Source organism: Alosa alosa, chromosome 10 (assembly GCF_017589495.1).
Source record: "Alosa alosa isolate M-15738 ecotype Scorff River chromosome 10, AALO_Geno_1.1, whole genome shotgun sequence".
Lineage (NCBI taxonomy): Eukaryota > Metazoa > Chordata > Actinopteri > Clupeiformes > Clupeidae > Alosa > Alosa alosa.
In genome coordinates, this window is record NC_063198.1 from 10965521 (window position 1) to 10987124 (window position 21604).

General features: G+C 45.8%; 1 protein-coding gene across 1 annotated transcript in view; it reads left to right on the plus strand.

Moving 5' to 3' along the window:
- The window catches only part of suclg2 (succinate-CoA ligase GDP-forming subunit beta), an 82947-nt gene extending 63129 nt beyond the window's left edge, over positions 1 to 19818 (plus strand). Inside the window, exons 10-11 of the mRNA XM_048255104.1 lie at positions 10910 to 11030; positions 18454 to 19818. Coding sequence (XP_048111061.1) covers positions 10910 to 11030; positions 18454 to 18566 — 234 coding nt within the window. The 3' untranslated portion in view covers positions 18567 to 19818. The remainder of the gene's footprint in view (positions 1 to 10909; positions 11031 to 18453) is intronic.
- The last annotated feature ends 1786 nt before the right edge of the window (positions 19819 to 21604 follow it).

Genomic DNA, 21604 nt, shown 5'->3' on the forward strand with positions numbered 1-21604 from the left:
ATGAACACATATAGCTTCATGGCATATTCTAAATATGACTCATTAAAATATGGGGAAAAGCAGTGAAGACTGCAGAGTGTCAGTCTTCTTTATATTTCCCATACTTTGGTAGTAGGCTTAGGTTGAAAGTAGTGCATACTTCATTGCTGCTGTTGAAGATTATGTTTTGAAATAGAATTTCTTCACAATGAATGGACAGGTTGCAACCTCATTGAGTTCTTTAGACATTGGCACGTCTGGTCACTTTTTTATAGCAATTTTACAATTAGAGTTGTGCTGTGCTTTATTTACCTGTAGGGTCGTGAAAGGCAGCAGAGCATTAAGAAACCATCAGCTGCCCATCATAAACTCCCCCACACACACACACACTATCCCATCCGATCCCATCTGCACTGAGCTGAATGCACCAGTGGTTGGTGGCTCCACCTGCTCTGCTTGCATCTCCTCCTTGTATGACCTCTGAATCATCCAACCCCAATCGCTTCCGTCCAAACCAAGGGGGAGACAAGAGCAGCATGATGCAGTACGGTGATGGTACCAGCAAAACAAAAAAAACACAAATATGAAATACGTCAAGTGCACACTTAAAAAATGGAGAACAAAAGACTAGCGGGCAAAGTGTGTCGTTATTCAGAATCCCCCGCCTCCGTTGTCTGTAGGTTCTGGCACATCGAGAGTAGCCACAGCTCATTGTCAGTCCTGTCGCCTGTCGACAATTTCTAGTTTAATATCTGCCGTTTATGACCATCGGGTAAGATGGCCAGTTGTACCTCCTTTTCAAGGAGGTTGTATTTGGAAAAAAAAAAACAGAGTTTATCTCTAAACTGTGACTAAACTATGATGATTTGCCTTGCAAAAATGCGCAGCTGCCCTTTAAAAGGCTCATTGGCTTCCAAGATCAGGTGCAATTGGAATCAGAATCATTTGGATAATTGACCTTCTGTGTGAATACATTTGAATTAATTAATTTTGATTGACCATGTAGCATTATGAACAAAGTGGGAGTGTTGGTCTTTTATATTCAGGTTTGTTGTGGCTGCTCTCTGAGGTGATTATGTATGCCGTTTGGAGTGATTATGCATTCCTTCAATTTAATAAAGCAATTCGGGCTCGGAGCTTGGAGAAGTGCTGTGGTAGAGTTGCGTGCTGATTGAAAGAAGAAAGGTAGGCGAGGGTGGAGCTCTGTGAAATGCATTTGCAGCTATAATCTCACGAGGCCCCTGCACAGTGAGTGCGCTTCCTTCCACAGGCCTTTGAAATTCCGCGGAGCGACTCGTTTTTTTTTTCTGAAGCATTCAGAGACGTTTGTCACATCAACTGTGCTTAAAATATCACCTTTTTTCCCCAATGAGAATGGACTTTTATAAATCACCAAGCTCTTGAGTCATGCTCCAACCTGTAGTGTCCCGCTCAGGTATGACTACTGTAGCTAATCAGCAATTAGTTGGAACACTGGACCTAATGGTCTGTTAAATGTTGTAAATCAACGCTAAGTGGCTTTGTGATATTCCCTCACCGGCCACCACAAGTTCCTCCGCACTGTTTCCCTCAGGAATCCTACTGGCAGGTGCATGACAGGAAGAACAAGTTAACCCTTTGTGATGAGGTAGAAGAATATTTACGTCTAGCTGTCATTGGTGATGATGGGTGATCCCTCGGGGATGGGAAGCACTGCCCGTGTAGGATCTGCTTCCTGTCATTGAGAGTGTCATGGGAGCTCCTTGAGTGTAAGCTCTGCGTATGAGTGCGTACACCCTCAACAGTCATAAGGTGCTAAAGGACAAAATGGATTCCACATCCTTGAGTGATGAATGTCCCTGCCACTGTGATGTCTCACAGAAGGCGTTTCCTGCTCCATCTCTAGTCTTTCTGTAGGGCTGTTCACACCAGGAACAATTACTACAAAGACAATTGTGACTATAATGACATGAACGTCCATACTCACCAACGATAAGGAAAGCTTCACCTCATGTTGATAAATGTGTCTAAAACGTCTAAAATCCAATGGATTCTGATTGGTTATCAGCTGAAATTGATCTCCAACGATATTGTTTTTCATGTTGTTATCATTATAGTATGCAGTTAGGATGTTGTCATTCATATAAAGCAATACTTCATACTGTTGCTTTTGCTGTTATAGTTGTAGCCATCATGCCTGGTGTGAATGGCCCTTTACTCTCTCTCTCCATTTTGCTCAGCTGCTCTCCATTTCAATGCCCCTTTTAGAGGTAGAGATCTCTCCTCAAGAGACCCCCAGATCGACCCTTTGCACTCGGTCCACTCGCTCAGTCTGCCCCACATGCACACCTCCTCTTACTGAGCTCCCATTTCCTCCTGTCTGATTAAAAAACATGGAAAGTGAACACCGCTGGGTCTCGTCGAGGCCTCCGCTCCCGACGGCTCCGACAGCTAAGCGTCACCTCCGCCATCCCACCAGCTCCCACTTTATGTTTTTTTTCTTTTCGTTTTTTTTTTTTTAATGGGCTCTTCTAAAGCCTCGTCAACAAAGGCCTCGGCGGAGCCACCCGCCACCATCTCCATAATGGAGACCGGAGGTAGAAGTGCTTTCCATGCTTGGGAGCGGTGGGGGGAGCTGCCTGTGGCCACGGCCAAGGGCCTGGGTCCTCTACCTGAGGCCCAGGGTGAGCTCCAGAGTTCCAGGTGTCGGTGCCACCTGCCTGATGACTCATTATGCCGGAGTGGTGGAGTCGGCCTGGAGGACGAGAGCTCTGCCAAGTCATCACCGCCACCACACCTGATGGACGTCCACCCACACACACACACACACACACACACACAGCTCTCTCCACTCTCCAGCACAGAGCCTACCCTCCAGAGCTAGCTGTGGAGATGTTGGTGTGGTGTATGCATAAGTACATAACTTTCATTTATATTCAGATAATATGCTTAGAGGAATCACTTACTCAAAGAATTGTTCAAAGCATATTTTATGACAAAAGGGAGTATGGAATTCAGTATTTCCTGTGACCTATTGTTAGAATATGACTTGGGGGAAAAAGCTGATGGGCTTCCAGGTGAATCCAGATGGCGCTGCTGTTTGGCTTAATGAATATTGCACTTGCCCTTGTCATTGGATGGGCCATTGTTTACCTCATTTGTGCCTTTTTGTCATGACTCAAGTTTTTTGGCCTGTGTGTGTATGTGTGTGTGGATGTGTCTGTGGCCTCATCAAGATCACTGTTGTTGTCAGTTGGACTGTTTTTATAGACCACTAGTAACATGAAAAAACAAAAGCAAATTTGAGCCCACCATTGTCAGAGTAGGTGTCATCTGTCACAACAATATCATTATCAGGCATTTTTGTGTGGTCACATGCTGCATAAAGGGACACAAAAAGGATGGTAGTTGGGGTTTTTGCTAAAGAAATGTGTCGGTTTCTAATTCTAATCTGATTGAAGATGGAATTACATCATATTTGTTTGCTAAACTCAGATTCCATACAGTGAGCCTAAACACTGTGTTCATGTGCCTTTGTATGTGACCCTAGCCACATCTAAGTCTTTGCAATCTAAGTCTTTCTTTCTCTCTCCCTCTCTCTTTTTTGTCCTGTGCTGTGCCGACGGTTCGGCCAGTGTGTTCTGGAAATTGAATGACGGACTGTCTGAAAAGACAGTCTTACTCATCTGCCGCAGGGCCATCGATAGGCAGCTGTCACAGTTCACAACCTCACAGGCGGCCTCACAAAGCGCGGCAGACCTTGAGGGGGATATGGTCGGCTTGAGTATCAATTCCCAGGGACGTTGCGTTCGCTCGCTCCCTCCCTCTCTCCCACCTTGTCCTCCTCCCCTGGACCGCCTCGGCTCTGTGAACGGCTGCAAACCCATTTCTCCTTTGATTGGTTTCCTTTCTTTGGCAGAAAAGAAAAGAGCTGGGTTGGCACTCAGATGAGATCTGGGGGGAGCTCATGTGGTCCGTCACTCATAGACATAACTATCTGTCTGTCTCTCTCTCTCTCTCTCTCTCTCTCTCTCTGTCTCTCTGTCTGTCTGTCTGTCTCTCTCTCTCCCTCTCTCCCTCTCACTCACTCACTCCCCTCTCTCTTGGTACATGGTAGCTTCTATTGTTTGCATCCTCATTTTATCTGTTTATGAGGGATGCTTGTGAGTAGATATGCCACCATGAATGCAACAAGAGCTCTTCATGAGCATTGACATAGAACATGGATTGCTACAGAACGTCGATCAAAATGTGGTCGGAATTCCTGCAAACATGTAACGCATGTTTAGCCCAACAACCAGCACTTATTTGATAATACTGTTCAAATACTATGCTGTATTCAGTTGTGTTAAGATGCTACACAAGAATGGTGATACACATTTTCTTTCTTGTCTTAGGAAGAGATTTGCAGATTTGGTATTTTGTTAATACAGAGTACACAATTGTAAAATGTTTTCATTTGTGTCTCTTATTTATTTACCAACTCTTACTCTTTGAATTGTAAACAGAGAGCTAGCCAATTCCTTTGCTTGGCAGAGAAAGAGAGCATATTCAAGAGGGGGAAAAGGAAAGGAGAAAAGACTCTTGCACAGTCTATTGATCAAGGAGTCAGCTGCCACTTTTCAAGCGATTCCTAACAGGAACTGAAACTTCTGATGGCGGTGTCAAGATGTGTCTGTGTTTGTGAACTGATTTTTTGACATAATGCTTCATCTCTTTCACTTTGGGGCGAGGAGGAGCTGTCATGCTTCAACAGGCCGGATAATTATTTCCCTCTTATCCCCTTCGCCAGGCCCAATCCCAACATTTAATAGGAGCCCGGACCGCCTCGCCTCGCCTCTCTCTCTCTCTCTCTCTCTCTCTCTCTCTCTCTCTCTCTCTCTCTCTCTCTCTCTCTCTCTCTCTCTCTCCCTCCTGGGTGTTGGTGCCAGAGGAATCACCCACCACAGGGAATGGATTTAAGGGGAGGTAAACAGCCCCAGATCTAGTGAGATATTGCCAAAGAAAGGGGGTTGAAAGGAAGTCAATAGGAAATGAGAACAATAAAAAAAACAACCAAAAAATATCCCAATTGCCCATGTTTTTGTTCCCACTGGAGACATTTGTGCAGTTTGTCCTCAATTCAAGCGTGTGTCCTGTGGCTCCTTAAAGTTCTCCAAAGACTGTTGTTGTTTTATGGCGCTTGAGGATGGTCAGACATTAATGGAGATAATGATGTTTGCAAGTGAAGCTCTCCTGAAGGGGGCATTTACGAATAGTAATATGTATCTGTTGTCAGCCTGTAGTGTCATTAACATAAGGCAAGAAGGCTGTACCCATGCTTTCAATGTAAATATTTAATGGCAGAAAAGCAGAGCTCAGGATATCCATCAGCCTATTACGGCGTGATCGCTGCTAAAAACAAGCAACAAACTCCCCTTCGAAAGATGGATGGTTTGTTGCTCATGGCCCCCACCTTACTTCCTTTTTTTTACCTTTGACCCCACCCACCACCCCCACCCCACACACACAAACATGCACACACACACACACACACACACACGCACGCACGCACGCGTACACACCATTTCAGAGAGCTCAGACTCACTCCCTGGCTAAGTGAGAAACCAAAAGAAACACATCAGAGAACAAACTGGTAGCCCGAGCATCCTGCGTCGGACAGATAACACAAAACAATGGTGCTAATAGGCCACTGAGAGGCGAGCATTTGTGCCCGGTCAGTACAATCGCCTTGCGTACAAAGGATGGAAGCCTTTCTCTGGCCAGATTACCCTCGGTCAGTGCGGGTGCAGATGTGAATGTGGCCGTGGTGATAATTCGGTCCCATACAGGATCATCGGCCCTTGTTGCCAGGCCCATTGCACTAATGCCGTGCTGAATGTGGCAGGATAACCCTGTTACGGTTTGTTTTGAAAGCGAAGACAGGCCTTTATATAAACGGTATTGTTTCTCACAATTATCAAATTGTTGTCATTAAGCACAACAGACAGACAGCGTGTTGGACAGGATAAATGGCTATGTCACTTTGGGGTTTTTGTTTGTGTGTGTGTGTGTACGCATGTGTGAGCGTGCGTGCGTGTGTACCTGCGTGCGTACCTGGACAATGTCATCACACGCTTTCTTTTATAGACAAAGAGGTGCTTTTTCTTGCTGTTATTTGTTTCAGTTACTATTTTTGTAGAGTACCATGCCATAACCTCTTGTGCCAGTAAAGACAAGCATTCATCCAGCTCTCTGTTAATTCTGTCTCTCTGTTTCTTGTAACGGGTGACTCCTCCACATTCCTCGATGTCTCTGTACCAGCAGTGATGGCAGCAGCAGCATTGCAAATATATTTCCTTTGTAGCCAAGTATGGTTTACGGCATGCGTAAAGCTCTTCAAAAGACCGCTTCTGCCGTGGAGACTTTTGACAGAGCCTTGACAGCGTACTGAGCGGTGGAGTGGCATGATGGCATTATGTGGAGGCTGAATGGGTCATGGCTTTCAGGTAAGGCTGCTGTGACCAGGCCTCGCCGGGAGACCTTCAGGACGACCGCTGCGCCTGCCAGTCTAGTCTCTGACTAGCTGTAAGTGCAGAGGGGTCTTATCCACATCTTTGTCAAGCACTGACAAATATTTTTTTAATATATTTTCTTTTCTGCTTGTCTGCCCCCACGTCATTGTAAATTGACTTGAAGTCAAAGGAATTGTTTGTTTTTTTTTTACTTACGACTCGAAGCTCTGCTTCTGAATCTGAATCACTGCTGCTTGCACAGGGGTGGGATCGAAGGTGTGGCATTCTATGCGATTAGATCATGTCTCTGATGGGCTGTTCATCAGACAGTGTCGGTGTCGGTTCTCTGCGGCTCGCTTACACCGAGTTCACCAGTGTCAGGGATGGGGAAGATGGGAGATTGACACTCAGGGCTGAGCTACACCAGGCACGTAACTAAAGCATTCCGTTCGCGTTGCGTCTGCTGCAACAATTAGCTTCCACTATAATGGAAGTAGCTACACCAGACGTGATAGCGGCAAGTACGTTCGAATAAAAATAGCCCATTCATCTAAAATGGATTTTACGCGTTGCGAACGCAACGCTTCAGTTACGCGCCTGGTGTAGCTTCCTTGTCAGGGTTACTCTTATTAAGGGAAGTAATATCCAAAACATCATATGATTCAGTCTGAATGCAAACATGACATTCAGCTTAAAGAGGGCCTCATTTTTAGGGGGAAGGGTGCAAAGAAACATAGCAAAAATATGAGTGATAAGTAAGTTGCAATTGACTACTATTGATCCCAAACCTGAATCCATAAAACTGCTCCATGTTCTTGTGTGGGAATCCGCATTGGGGTTTTTTTTCCTCTAATGAATCCTGTTGATGAGAATCCTCACTGCGTCTTCAAATTGACTTTCAAGTTTCAGTGGTTTTGCATTTAAGCAGTCAGGGGTTAAGAAATAAAAATCCTTTAAATATCTTTTCACTTTCTTCAAGTGTCCCATTCAGACTGCGCAAAGCCCGACTGCGTTGCTTCCCAACTGCATATACTTGTGTACAGCAATGCATAAATCATGTCCCGTGTATCATTAATATACATAGATGCCAATAGGAGACGCATGAGTGGAAGAAATATGATGGTGCTCAATAAAGCCGGAATTGAAAAATGGGCTGCTGACGGTGACACAGCCAAGTCCTTTTCATGCTGGGTGCTTCAGCCACTGCACCTTGATCTACAGTGCCCTCTAGTGGTGGTCAGGCATACTGGCAGACACCCTCCAAAGGCCCCTCATGAGGTTGCTGCTGTGAGGCAGACTCTGTCGAGTGTTGACCCTAGAATACCTGAGAAATGGGCAGCTTCCCCGGTGAGCTTTCAGAAGACCAGTGGTCAGTGGATTTCCGGGACTGATTATTTGTTTTTCTTTATTGAGTTACCTAGCTATTATCAGATCCTGTTGAGAGCGTTCACAAATATCTTTAACACTTAGATAGGCAAGTTAGAAGGCATTATGGTTTACATGTCACAAGTCAACATAAGGTCAAGGATTGATTATCATAGAAAGAGATGTCACGTTGGAAGTGTGTGTGTGTGTGGTGTTGGCGTAGTATTGATTAAAGAAGCACACACACATCAACACATGGGACATTTCACAAGTATTGAAGGAGATCAGTGACAGGTCTGGAGCTGCAGTATTGACACATTTGAGTGAAATCTCACCTGGCAGATTTGGGCTGTCCACAGCATTGAACTCTCTCTTCCAGTCATGTCACCTGTGCGTGGGAAAGCCAGGTGAGCGTGTGTCCTACTGCTGCCTGAAGATGTCCTTTGCATCTGCATAGTACATCAACCTTGACCAACTCGTCTAAAATCGGCCTGTGTCATGTTGCCACGGCATTGGTTTGGGTGTGTGTGTGTGAGAGAAAGAGAATACACATAGCTCTGTGGGACGTTGTCAAATAAGCAAGAGGGCATTGTCCGGCACCTCTGTAGTTAATTGTCCAGTGCCACTCTCAGCTGACAGTGATGAACAGGTGACCGTGCTGGTTGACTGTTCCCCGTGCTGTCTTTGCTGACAGCTGGCATGGATTAATATGGGCCATACTCTCTCTCACACACACACACACCATTGTTTTTGCTATAAGGACATACAATGACAACTGCCAACTCATGAAGAATGGCCTTTCTTTCTGCTCATTATGTAGACTCTCAAAGTTATTCACGGATGCCCCATATTTCATGTAGCGCATGTTGAATATGCAGAGTTAATGATGTTACAGGGGGTATACACACACACACACGTATTTCAGGTGCAGCTTTTGATGCACACACACACACACATATTTCAGGTGCAGCTTTTGATGCACGCATGCACACAAACACACACACACACACACACATTAGGAGTTGCTGGGTTTTTTACACACACACTTCCATAATTTTCAGGTGTGGGACTGGGCTTTGTTGGGCTCAGCTCTTTGCTCAGGCACCAGACGTCTCCAGACTAATTGAGAGTGAGACGTCAGGCCTTTACATCTTCACCCTGCCGGCAGTGTACCTTCAGGCGAGAGAAAGGCTTTTGTTGGAGGAGAGGCCAAATCCCCCAGCTTCATTTACAGCATGCAGAGACCCAAAGATCAGAGGGATCAAATACACACACACACACACACACACACACACACACACACACACCTGGCTGCCAGTGTGTCTGGCTGCTGCTGAAGAAAGGACCTCTGTAAAAGCCTGTCAGATGCCCTTACACACTTAGTCAGTGCCCGAAATGGCTGGAATTGCCACGGGAGCCTGAGGGTGTCTGGAAGGTCCAGTTGGACTCTCGATTCTGCCCAGTAACCTGTTCATTTAGCTGTGTTATTATTTATCTTCATTTGCCTCTCTCTGTCTTTCTTCATCATCCTTTGTCTTTTTTTGGGTGTTCTGACACTAACAGCAACACCTTGACTTGAAAGTTGAATTGTGATATGGCAAGTGTCAGATGGCTCTTTTTTTAGCACAGGTTAAAAGATGAAGCAGGTTAGAGCTCTTTCTCATCACACTCTAGTTTCTGTCTCTCTGTCTCAGTCCACTACGCTCTCTACTGTATCTCTGTCTTTCTCTCCCTGTTTCTCTTTTTCTCTCTATGTGTGTTTCCTATCTGTACAACCAGAGAACATGTAGATATTGATATTTTCAGCTATTCCTGTTGTATTCATCGCCTGGCCTTTCTGCAGAGAAATTGATGGAATAGTTATGAAAGAAAGACATAATTTTATCATTGTATGCCTGGTCAGTCCATCATATGCTTTTCTTTGTCATGTGTGCCATAAAGACATGAATCAATGATGAAAACGGTCTGTCTTGTGCTAATAGTAATAAAAAATGTATTATAATAACCACGTAGCCTTCTGGGGTAAGACCACTGACAAAAGTCCTCTTAAGTGACACTTAACTCTATGACTCATTGCCACAATCAGATGAGGTTTTATCAGAGACTTTCTAATGAGGAGACACGGCACTCAAAAAATACTCCATAGAAATGCATGGGTTTAGTTTGTAACGCCAATATGGCAGTCGTCTACACATATCACACCCCTTCCGCGGCAAAACGTCGACATGTGAATACATTGAGCCAATAATGTGGTGTGTTGTGAAGACATCGTGCCAATCATGTGTTGGAGCAAGATTGGTGTTGTGAAGCCTTGCGCACGCGCATTTCTGCCGAAATAGATCCCCGATAAGTGGCCAAAAAACGTTGCAATGTGACCGCCAAGTGGAGGGACTTGCCTAAAAGGACTTTGGTTTCATTTTCAGGAACACAGGAGGTTTATTTTGTGTACATGAGAGAATGTCATTTTGCAAAAGCAAGTGGTATTCAACTGTGTACAAAACAGATTTTAACGTTTTAAGTGCTGTAAATTAAATAGTCCTGTAGTGCCCAGTACAAAAAAACATCCTACAAGGACTTGGATGCTGAAGCCACATGCACTGATTTGCTGAGCTTTTAAACAATCAAACCTAATGAAAGCAGGCTTTTTTTTGCTATATTAGTCTTTCATGAAGGATCACCAATCTGTTAGCCATGTGTCCATTAATGGAGGCATACTGTAATGAACCGAGCCTAGCTGGTTCAGGACTTTGAGCTCCCATGATGCTGTGTGATGCGTTTATGTTGAATGTTTGATTACGTGCAATGTTGGTTATGTCAATGCATCATCTTTACAGTTGTGGCTGTGTTCTACAGTTGCCAGGGTTACAGTTGCCAGTACCAGGGTTAACCAGTGTGTGCTGCCAGAACAGCCTGAAGCAGAGGTTCAGTACTGGGGCATAAGGGCCGGGTCTGGCCTGGCATGGGGTGTTCATGTGTGCACAACTTGTTGTCAATAAAACTACAGAAAACGATTCTGAGACGAACATTGTGGTTTGTTACAATACTATCACTTGATGTTGTATTTAAACACAGTATTTGTGCATTTTCCTCAGGTGGAGGCCATACTGGTGAACATCTTTGGGGGGATCGTGAACTGTGCCATCATCGCCAACGGCATCACCAAGGCGTGCCGGGAGCTAGAGTTGAAGGTGCCTCTGGTTGTGCGTCTAGAAGGTATCCTCCCACTTAATGTCTTCACAGCAGCATTCTCCTTCTCCCTCATGCTTTCCCCTTAACAGGATGTTTTTTACACACTCTACCAGTTAAACTCTCTGATCAAAAACACCTCCTAGTACTAATGAGTTAGCATGACGAGAGCTGCTGATTGGCTGTAAACGAGAAACAGCTAGCGGGGGCTAAGCTCGCTAAATGAGAAAACTAGTTTGAGGGGCTAAACCTGCTAAATGAGGAAACTCTTGAAAAATTGTCACGCTTGCAGCAGCATCAGCAGCATCTGTTAACAGTCAGAGCCAAGTCCCCCCACACACACACACACACCTCCAGCAGCATGCATGTGTGAAACCATTCCAATTCTCTCCAGTGGAGCAATGGCTACTTTTAGCTTGTGCGGCAGCTCCACTGTAAACCGCCATGGCCCTGTGTCCTGATTGTTGGCCACAGATTTGTTTCTTTTAGCCTCTGGTGTAAATGACGCGTGTTACGCCTTGTTGTGAGGTCCGATTAAATCCAAGGCTTTTTGTTGCACAGCAACCAGGATTGTACACGTAGAAAACTCACTTGGGAAGGCATGTTGACACAGTGTCGGGTGCTGACATTATTGAAATGTCACTACCTAGTATTAACAGTTCTTGTTTTTGATGACTGGTTTAAGTTATTGCCAGAGGGCTCGCTCTGGGGTTTTCGGGCTCTGGGCTCTGGAAAACGCCTTGAGACAATCTCAATTGTTATCAGCTCCATATAAAAAAAATGTAATTGTTTGAAAGAAGCTCCACTTTGATATTGAGATTAATGCCAGAGTAATCCAATGTCTTCCTGGTGGTCTGGTCTCCCAACGGATTCTCATGATGCGTCTTACAAAAATCAAACAAAGCATTGTGTTGCCCTTTGAACATGGCATGTTTGGACATGATGAAATGGGAAAAACTGTTTTCTTACGACGCAGATTTACCCCGACACCATATTTACGTGTTTGGTGTCTTGTGTGTCTTGGTGTGCCCTTTTGCATAATGGTAACTCACACCTCATAGCTGCAAACAAACAGTATCTCAACAGAGACAAGAGACAGAGAGCTACCACTAGTCATGTCACCTGGCACCATACCGACTCCGGTGTTGATACACACTTTCTTTTTTCTCTTCCTTCCCTCTTCTGCAACCAACCCCCCCCACACACACACTCACACACACACACACACACACACCTCCACACACACACACACATTTCTCTTGGCCAGCGATATGAGTGGGCTGTTAGCGGAAGCGAGCGGCGTGGTGGCGACAGCGCTGATTGACCTCACCTGGCGTGATGCTAATGGCAATCGGGTGGCGGAGGACGGGAGGTCGGGTCGCCGCCCCCATCTGGTCATTAGGATAATTGGCTGAAAACAGCTGACTCCTGTGTCCTGCGAAAAGTGACGAATCCTCCACTCCATTAGCTCACCGTGCTCCATTTGTCCCCTCTCCGAACAGCCACACACACACACACTTCTCGGGGACAGACTGTAAAAAAGGAGACTGTGCAGGTGTGAGCAAAATACAAAACAGCCAAGGTGCTTCTGTTGAGTCGCTCTGGCGCTCTGGTCTCCATCAGCAGGTAGCATGCGCAGTAGTCGCATCGCATGAGCAGCATCCACCGACACGCTTTTGGAAGCACTCCAGACCAAATTCATAAGGTACAGCGCAGTAGCACGCTGGTCGGAGATCAATGAAACCTATTCTCCCCGCCGGCTCCGCGCCACATCTGACAGAGCGTCTGCGAGATTGTTCCCTTTGGTCGGGGTTTAGAGCATGTTTAGTTGCGCATCGATCCAGGCATGACCTGCCCGACAGCAAGAACTGTGAGGACGGCACCAGTGCGTCTTTCATCTCACAGAGAGAGGCGCTTGGATGGTTGAGTTGATGTAAAAGCATGTTGAGTATAGATGAGGTGTCGGAGTTATATCAATTCATGAGTGCAAGCTAGCATCCTTGCTTTAAAACGACAAACGACAGTGTGGTCTTTTTTTTGTCCAAATCTATGAAAATGAACATGGCTGGTGTACTTATGTGGTGCACTGGAGGTCATAACCTTTAGGCAGTCTGAGGCTGCAGCCTCGTTCAATCAAAGTTCAACTTCATCCACTGTGAGAGTGACCCCAGAATATAAGGCATCACTGCGAATCAATCCTATTGGGTTACTTTTCTGACAAGCCCCTCACCATTGACTTCTCCATTGATTGTAATGATGGCAAGGTGTTCTTCAGGCGGATTAGATAGGGATTAAGTGTGCCACTATTAATTGGGAAGCTTTGCTCTTTGCTCGCTTCTCTATCTCTCTGTCTCTCTCTCTGTCTCTCTCTCCCTCTCTCTCTCCCTCCCTCTCTCTCTCTCTTTCATATCTGTCTCTGTGTCTCTCTGTTGTTGATTAGATGTTCAAGGCAAGAAGAGAGGTTAGCTTAGCCCATTTCCCTTTCCATCAACCCCCCCCCCTTGCTTGCGTGGTATCCTGAGTCGCAAGTTGCCTCTTCTGTCCAATTACATTTGTTTTGATTCAGTGCGGTGCGCTCAGACATGTGTGTTTAATGATGTTTAAATGGTGCTAAAAGGCTTATTTGCCTCCATTACCGGGGGAAGCCCGTTAAGGTGCCATTTTCATTGGACTGCAGAAATGACTCGGAGCGAGTTAATATGCGCGGAACATTTATCAGCATCTGGCCGGCCCCATCGTCTTGGGAGGTGGGGTGGTGTTTCTGACTGTGGGACGTGGCGGGGGGCATTTCCATCTCCAGAAAGGGAGTAAATTGCAAATGTTTAATATTCCAATTTGCATGCCTCAGAGTGAGCTACAACGGAATGGATCAGAGTGATACATGTCCTGAACCAAATCTAGCAAAATGTCTCGCATTCTTTCTTTCGAAGGGAGGAAATGGTGTTCTTGACTAGCATAGGGAAGACATATTGGCACCTGCAGTGGGTGTCTGTGTCGTTATGGACACATTTTGAAACCGAGTACAGAGTTGTTAATATTGTCTCTGAGATTACTTCCATGTAACAAGAATCCTGACAGTTTATATATAGCAGTGTCAAACTGTGTGTGTGTGTGTGTGTGTGTGTGTGAGGTTGGGAAAAAATTAGTGAGTGTGTGTATGCGTGAGTGAGAGAGAGAAATGGAGATAGATGGTCTTTGTGTGTGTGTGTTTGAGAGAAGGGAAAGTGTGTGTGTGTGTGTGTGTGTGTGGGCATTGTTTCAGAAAATGTTGCTGTGGAGTGACTGACTGCTGCCCCCTCTCTGAGAACTGCGCTGACCATCCCTGCACTCGCCGTGGCCCCACTAAACTGCCCGCGGGGAGCGCCTGGTCCAACTCCAAAAGCCATTATATTCCTTATAGCCCTTACATTCCTATTGATTTAGAGGGGACACCATGGCCGCTGTCTCTCTCTCAAAGTGGAGGCAATTTAGTGTTTAAGGGGGAGAAATATGGGTGAGGGGGCCACCTCTCCAAATGCAATTAAAAGAGACTGTTGATCCCACTGAGAGGGCCTGTGATGGCTTCCCCAAGCCCTGACAGCATCATTACAGCTGCAATAGAGGGATCTGCTAGCACGAGACGTGCACACACACACACTGAGACACATGCACACATACACACAGCACGCATAGGCACACACATATTCACACAGACACTCTTAGAAATACACACAGAAATACACACACACACACTGTAAGCATGCTCAGAATCCATACACTTGAGAAAGAGTAATGATGCCTGCTGTGTTCAGCTTCTGACCACTTCAGCACACACACACACTCCCTCACTCTTTTTCTCTCTCTCTCTCTCTCTCTCTCTCTCCCCCTCTCTCTCTCCTCTCTCTCTCTCTCTCCCTCTCTCCCACAAACACACACTCACAACATCCCTGTTAGTTATGGTGAAATCAAGAAAGCCTCTCCATCTTCAAACACACATCATGTAGAGTTGGATGGAAAAGCATATGCGGACCTCTTCTCACATAAAAGCGTCACTGTCATCCAAAGAAAAAAAACCCCAGACTGCTGGCTCTCCCTGTCCTTCTCGCACACATGTACACGTCCCTCTCTCGCCTTCCTCTTAGTCCCCCTTCCTCTTCCAAAACCGCAGCTCCATCTCTCCTCTAATCGGCTGCCATTAACGCTAAGCTGTGAATGGGAAGCCTGCTGGTGAACATTTGGCGTTTTGGAGCCAAACAGAGAGCTTTCGCGGGGCCAGGGAGCTCCCTTTTGCCAAAGCCCTAAATGCCTGTAGGTGTCCGGTCTAAATTTGGGTTAAGCTCAGCATGGATCCTTCAACTCGGATCATCTCTTTTCCAGTCAATTCAGCCCCCCACCTCTCTCTCTCTCTCTGACTCTCCCTCCCTCCCTCTCTCTCTCTCTCTCTGACTGTCCCTCCCTCTCTCTCTCTCTTCTCTCTCTCTCTCTCTCTCTCTCTCTCCATCTTCTCTCTCTCTCTCTCTCCATCTTCCTCTCTCTCTCTGTCTCCATTTCTCACCATCTCTCTCTCTATCTCTCTCTCCCTCTCTATCTCTCTCTCCATCTCTATCTCTCCCTCTCTGTCTCCATCTCTCTCTCCATATCTCCCTCTTGCTCTCGATTCCCCACCTCTTTTTCTACCTTTTAAAGGATTTTTCTGAGAAAACACTCCCCCCTCCCCTCTCTCTCTCTCGACGGGTCTTAAAGGGGCCGGGCCCCTGGCTGTGTGGAGCGCGCTGGTCGGGCGGTGAGTAGGTCTCTGGCAGCACCTAGTGGTGGTAGGTGAGAGCACACCCCCAGCAAACCAGCAGCAGGAGGGAGATGGGAGCCCTCTGCTTGCGATCACTCAGCTCTTCACTCCACACACACACACACACACACACACACACACACACACACATATATATATATATATATATATATATATATATATATATATATATATATATATACATATATATATATATATATATATATATATATATATATATATATATATACATGCATACACACACATGCTCTCTCACACACATACTGTATACACACACACAGTCTCTAAAAAACACATGCACTTACACGTACACACACACACACACAGAAACACACTCCAACGCACACATTTCTCCTGTGTGTAGAGCCATTGAGCTGTATGGGGATTTAGTGTGCTTAGGGATGAGTGAGGAAGACATGGGCTTCGATCAGCGGCTCCACATCAAGGTGTGATATTCCGTGTTCGATAATGACGGATGCCTTGTGCGCCATGCTGTATAATGCACCCGTTGACTGGGCCATCTCTAAATCAATGGATTGTTTTCTGCCAGAAGCATGCGACGTGTTAGAAATTAGTGATCATGCGAGCGGAGGAAAAGCGCTGAAATATTAGGAGTTAAGTGGGCCTGGTAATTGAACTCCTCGTGAAACTGCTATTGATCAGAACATCCACTCTCCTGAGATAGATATCAGCAGTAATTACTCTCCAGGCCAGCAGGCTGAAAGTGGTGTGCAACAGCACAGGGCCACAGAGTCAGGGTCACACACACACACACACACATGTATATCAGTGCCCTAGAGTCGCGGTCACACACACACACACACACACACACACACACACACACACACACACACACACACACACACACACACACACACATGTATATCAATACCCTAGAGTCACGGACACACACACACAGACACATACATACATGTATATCAGTACCCTAGAGTCACGGTCACACACACACACACACACCAGTACCCTAGAGTCAGGAGCACACTCACACTCACACATACAATATATATATATATATCAGTATCAGGGTCACACACACACACACATAGATACAGACCCCCACATATGCACAAACAGTCACAAACATATTTATATTCACCAGTACTCTACCGTCAGGGTCAAACACACACACAAACAGTCACACACTATTTATATACACCAGTACTCTACAGTCAGGGAAACACACACACACACACACACACACACACACAGACCCTTATGATGATGAAATCAGCATTTTAAAAGGAGTGAGCAGGAGAAAGACCAGGCCAGGTGTGAGAGAAGGAGAAAGGGCTCCCTCCACAGCAGACGTCTGTCTATGAAGGCAGTGTGTGGGTCTGTGTGTCTGAGAGGGGAGGAGAGGAGTATGTTTGGGTGAAAGAGTGGGTTTGTCTGACTTAAAGAAGAGCACTTGAAGAAGAGAAAGGCCTCCTCATTCCATGTGCTAATGCATACAAAATGAATGAGGGTAGAAAGTGTGTGTCAGTGTGTGTGTGTGTGTGTGTGTGTGCGCGTGCGTGCGTGCGTGGTGTTTGTGCGTGTGCGCGTGTGTGAGGGATGGTGTGTGTGTTTGTGTGTGTGAGGGGCAGTGAATAAGTGACAGCAGGAGTAGGAGTGTGCTGCGATCCCAGAGTGCTGTAGTGCGGTGCTTTGTGAAGGCCCTCGCTGCAGCTGGACACTCACCTGTGAAATCACTCAGTGACCACACCAGCAGCTGGCCCTCTGTTGTCTTTTCTTGCACTCCAACTTTCTTTCTCTTTCTCTCTCTCTCTCTCTCTCTCTCTCTCTTTGTGCCTGTTTGTCCTCCTATCTCTCTCCCTCCCTCTCCTCTCTCTCTCCTTGCCCATTACACATTCACTCATCTCTATTTCTGTCTGTCTATCTCCTTCTCTCTAACACGCTCCCACACAATCACTCACTCACCCACCCACTCTCCCACTGAGCAGAAAACACACCATCCCACTCTATTATTCTCCCACCTTCCCTCTCTTTCTCTATCTCTCTCTTTATCTCTTTCTTTATCTCTTCCTCGCTGCTGTTTTCTCCTCCATGATGGTTCAGAGTGTCTGGCTGGATGCCATGGCAGTGTTGGCATTGAGTGGCACAAAGCATTGAGTGTTTGGAGTGTGTGTCTCTGACTGTTTGTGTGTGTGTGTGTGTGTGTGTGTGTGTGTGTCTGTATATGTGTGAGTGTGGGGGGTGGGCTGGGTGCCTCCTCTCTGTTGGGGGGTGGGGGGCTGACAAAAAGCCAGCTACGCGCTCATCTGGGCCCCAGGGCAGAAGCAGCGGTAGCGGCCCAGCAGGGATCCCCCAGCAGCTGCCCCTGTATCAGCCACATGTAGCGCAGCACCCCAGCACACCACCAAAGCTAAGGGGGGCCGGGGTTGGATGGGCACTGGCCCCTGGCGCTGGTTTCTGTCTGTGAAAGCATCTGTGTGTGAGCAGAGCAGAGCGGAGTGGATCAGTGAGTGGGTAGGGATGCATGTGTCTCTCCAGATGCACTCGATAGTATCTGTGTCTGTCTGAGGGACTCTCGGGGAAGAAGCCTGCGGGGCGTGCATTTACCCGTGACCTGAGTCATCATGTCTTCTCTCTTCTCCCTCTGTGTGTGTGTGTGTGTGTGTGTGCGCGTGTGCGTGTACGCAGGGACCAACGTTACGGAGGCAAAACGCATCCTCTCAGAGAGTGGGCTGCCCATCACCTCTGCTGAGAACCTGGACGATGCCGCTAAGAAGGCCGTGGCCAGCATCAGAAAGTAGAGGCTTGACCGCCATCACCCACACACACACAATATCGTTTTAGTTTTGCAAATTCATTGGGTTAGCTCAGATTGGTCTACACCACTTCACCTTGTGTATTTGTTTTGATTCATAAATAACGTTTTGTTCAATGTTCAGTATTTCGTTTACTCTGCCTGTTCATGATGTCTCAAACAGTGCTGCAGTAAGGTTCTCTTTATGAAACATGTGTCTTGCCACTTCACCAAAATTCACAAATGAAGAGAGAAAAACGGTGTGTAGTTTTTTTAGAATAATAGGTGCGTTTTATTTGCATGGGAAGACTCAATTTGTTTTAGAAATTGGTGGTAAAACATTCACCTGGATTGTTATCAAGAGTGGAGGCGCAAATGTCAGCTTTGAAGGCGTACTGTGTTAAGCTATAATTATCACTGTGATTCATTCTCTTTAGCAGCCCATGCATGGCCTCGCTAACTGGCTAATACCTTAAACGTGCCGTCCAATATGAAAGCTGTCCCTCAAGTGACTCAAATAATTCATTGCCTTGTTTCTTACACATGTTATATGGGCGTTTTTTGTTTGTTTGTTTTGGTATTTTTTGTCATGCCTTAATGGGAAATGTGTGGGAGGTTATTGTTATCTGGTGATTGGGTGATCTGGTGCTGATGTTATACCTGGAACATGTGAAGACTTTGCCAACTCCATTGTGGGGTTTTTTGCCAGCCTGAGAGATTTTATTTGTAGGCTGGATGCTGGATGTAAAAGCCAGAACTATTTGTAAACCTTGTATTACCAGTAGGGGTGTGACATTACACTCAGCCCGTCACACCCCTAATTACCAACCCTCGGAAGCTGAACTCAAACCAGCTATCAGCTGAAGAGAGAAACGTTGTCTTGACCTGATAACCTTAAATCATGTGAATTGCTTATTTCTTTGTTTCGCTTCTGATTTAAAATATTTTTTCTGGTGGTTGCAGTATTTTTCTAAAACCTTTTGTAATTATAAGTGTTACTTTTTGACACAGAAGTGCACTAATTCGTGAACAGATGCTTTTTACTATGCCTACATTGAGATGGAAGCCTTTGAAACATTGAATTGAAAAATCATTCCTCGAGGCCATTTATGTTTATCTATGTCTAAATAACCAATATATTATTGTAATTATCTTTTTTTGTAATCATGAATGTATTTTAAGAAGCAATATATATGTCTACTTTACAAATGGATCGTCTTAAAAAAAGTTCCAATAAATGCAAATATTAGCAGAATAAAGCAGGCCTATGCGTTTCTCTTTCTGCGCCTGCATGAGTGTGTGAGTGTGTGTCTTTGTGATGGACTGGGATCAGATGGATGAGAGTCATGTCATCTGCCTTCGTCTTTGGCAGCCTGACAGAGGGTGGTCACTGACATGAGCTCAGTGGGAAAAGTGCTGAGTCATCATATCTCTGAAGCTTCACTCTGTCGTAGTGCACATCTTTAACAAGTCGACACCAGCTCTTTGATATCCAAATGCTGTGGCATGAAAAATCCACTCCAGCTTTCAAACTTGTCTTCGAGTGACCAACTGCTGTATTTTTGATCATGGAAGTGTGTATGTGTTTGTGTGTGTGTGTGTGTGTGTGTGTGTGTGTAAGATAGTGAGTAAGTGTGTGTGTGTGAGACTGTGTGTATGCCCTTCATGGCTCAAAGTGAGATATCCAGACCCTGGTGCTGAAATCCATCCCTGTCAGACAGCCTGAGCTTTTGATGGATTATCTGTCATGGGATCTGAGAGGACACCCAGACCAGATCAGATGCCCAGCACAGCAAGCCTGGGCCAAAGCTCCTCTCACACTCATTCACACTCTCTCTCCCTCTCTCTCTCTGTCTCTCTCTCAATCTCCGTGTCCTACTCTCCTCTCCTTGTCTACTATCCCTGAGAGAAAATCAAGTGGATTGATCTGAAAGCGCTTACTGTCAAGTGCTGTAATCAACATATTTTGGAGGCCTTTGCAGTCTATTGTCAGTCCTCTTTTGCTTTTCCTTATGTTGCCTTGCCTTTTTTTCTGTGAATTTTTGTACCTACCCCTGGTTCATAACATGCCACTCGCAAAGTTTCCACCGTGCAAGATGTTATTATAGGAAGGGACAACCTGCCCATTTCACACCGACTTTCTAAGAATGGAGTAGATAGTTCAATAATTGCTTATTTCATGGTCCTCTTGCACTGTCAGAAACCTGTCCCCTGATCGATTTGACTGTGGAATTTAAGGGTTGTTAGAATGTGCTCTTGCCGCTGACATTGTTTAATTCCACACCCCGGTGCGGGTCATCGGAAAAATGCATGCAGATATACTAGTCCAAATTAGTGCCGCGGCGTGCCATAAATACAGATGAGGCGGTGGCTCGGGAGGTGACGGCGTAGATTAAATCATTTAGCCTGGCCTTTTAAGTTGGCTCAAACCCCAGTAGAATATGCAAGTGATCGCAACTAATTAAGAAGAACTGCTATGCCAGGAGAGGCTTTTCAGATCCTTTTGGAGGTGGTTTGTATTTATTCATGTAATTGTCCATGCAGGAGTCTGAAAGGTTTGTTGGGGTTTATTTTAACCTTCAGAATTGATGTCAAAACTGGTTATTGCCATTTTATGAATCTGCCTTTTTATGTTTATCATGAAGCGGGAGAGCCAGCGCTGTTCAGAAACCATTTGTTTTGCACATCACTGAGAGACAGTGAGGTCAAGCCTTGGCGTTCGGGAAATATTGGTTATTTATTGTGCAATTTAGAGGTAACAACTCCTAATATATTAGTTCATAAAAAAGCAATACTCTGATAAATTGCATCCGCCAATTGGACAGTGTCTCTCATGGACACAGGTCGTCCCGGTATTCACACGCCTCGGCTTGCTGGGTTTTGTGGCTCCATTGCAGTCTGGGGGGTTTATTGAGCTCTCCGATGAGGAGCAGCTCCGACCCCCACACTGTCCTTCAGCGTTAGTGCACATTGCAGGTGGGATTTCTGCTGCACCACCATTTTAGGTCTTGTTTCATGGACGAGTAGAGCTCTCAGGAATAGGAA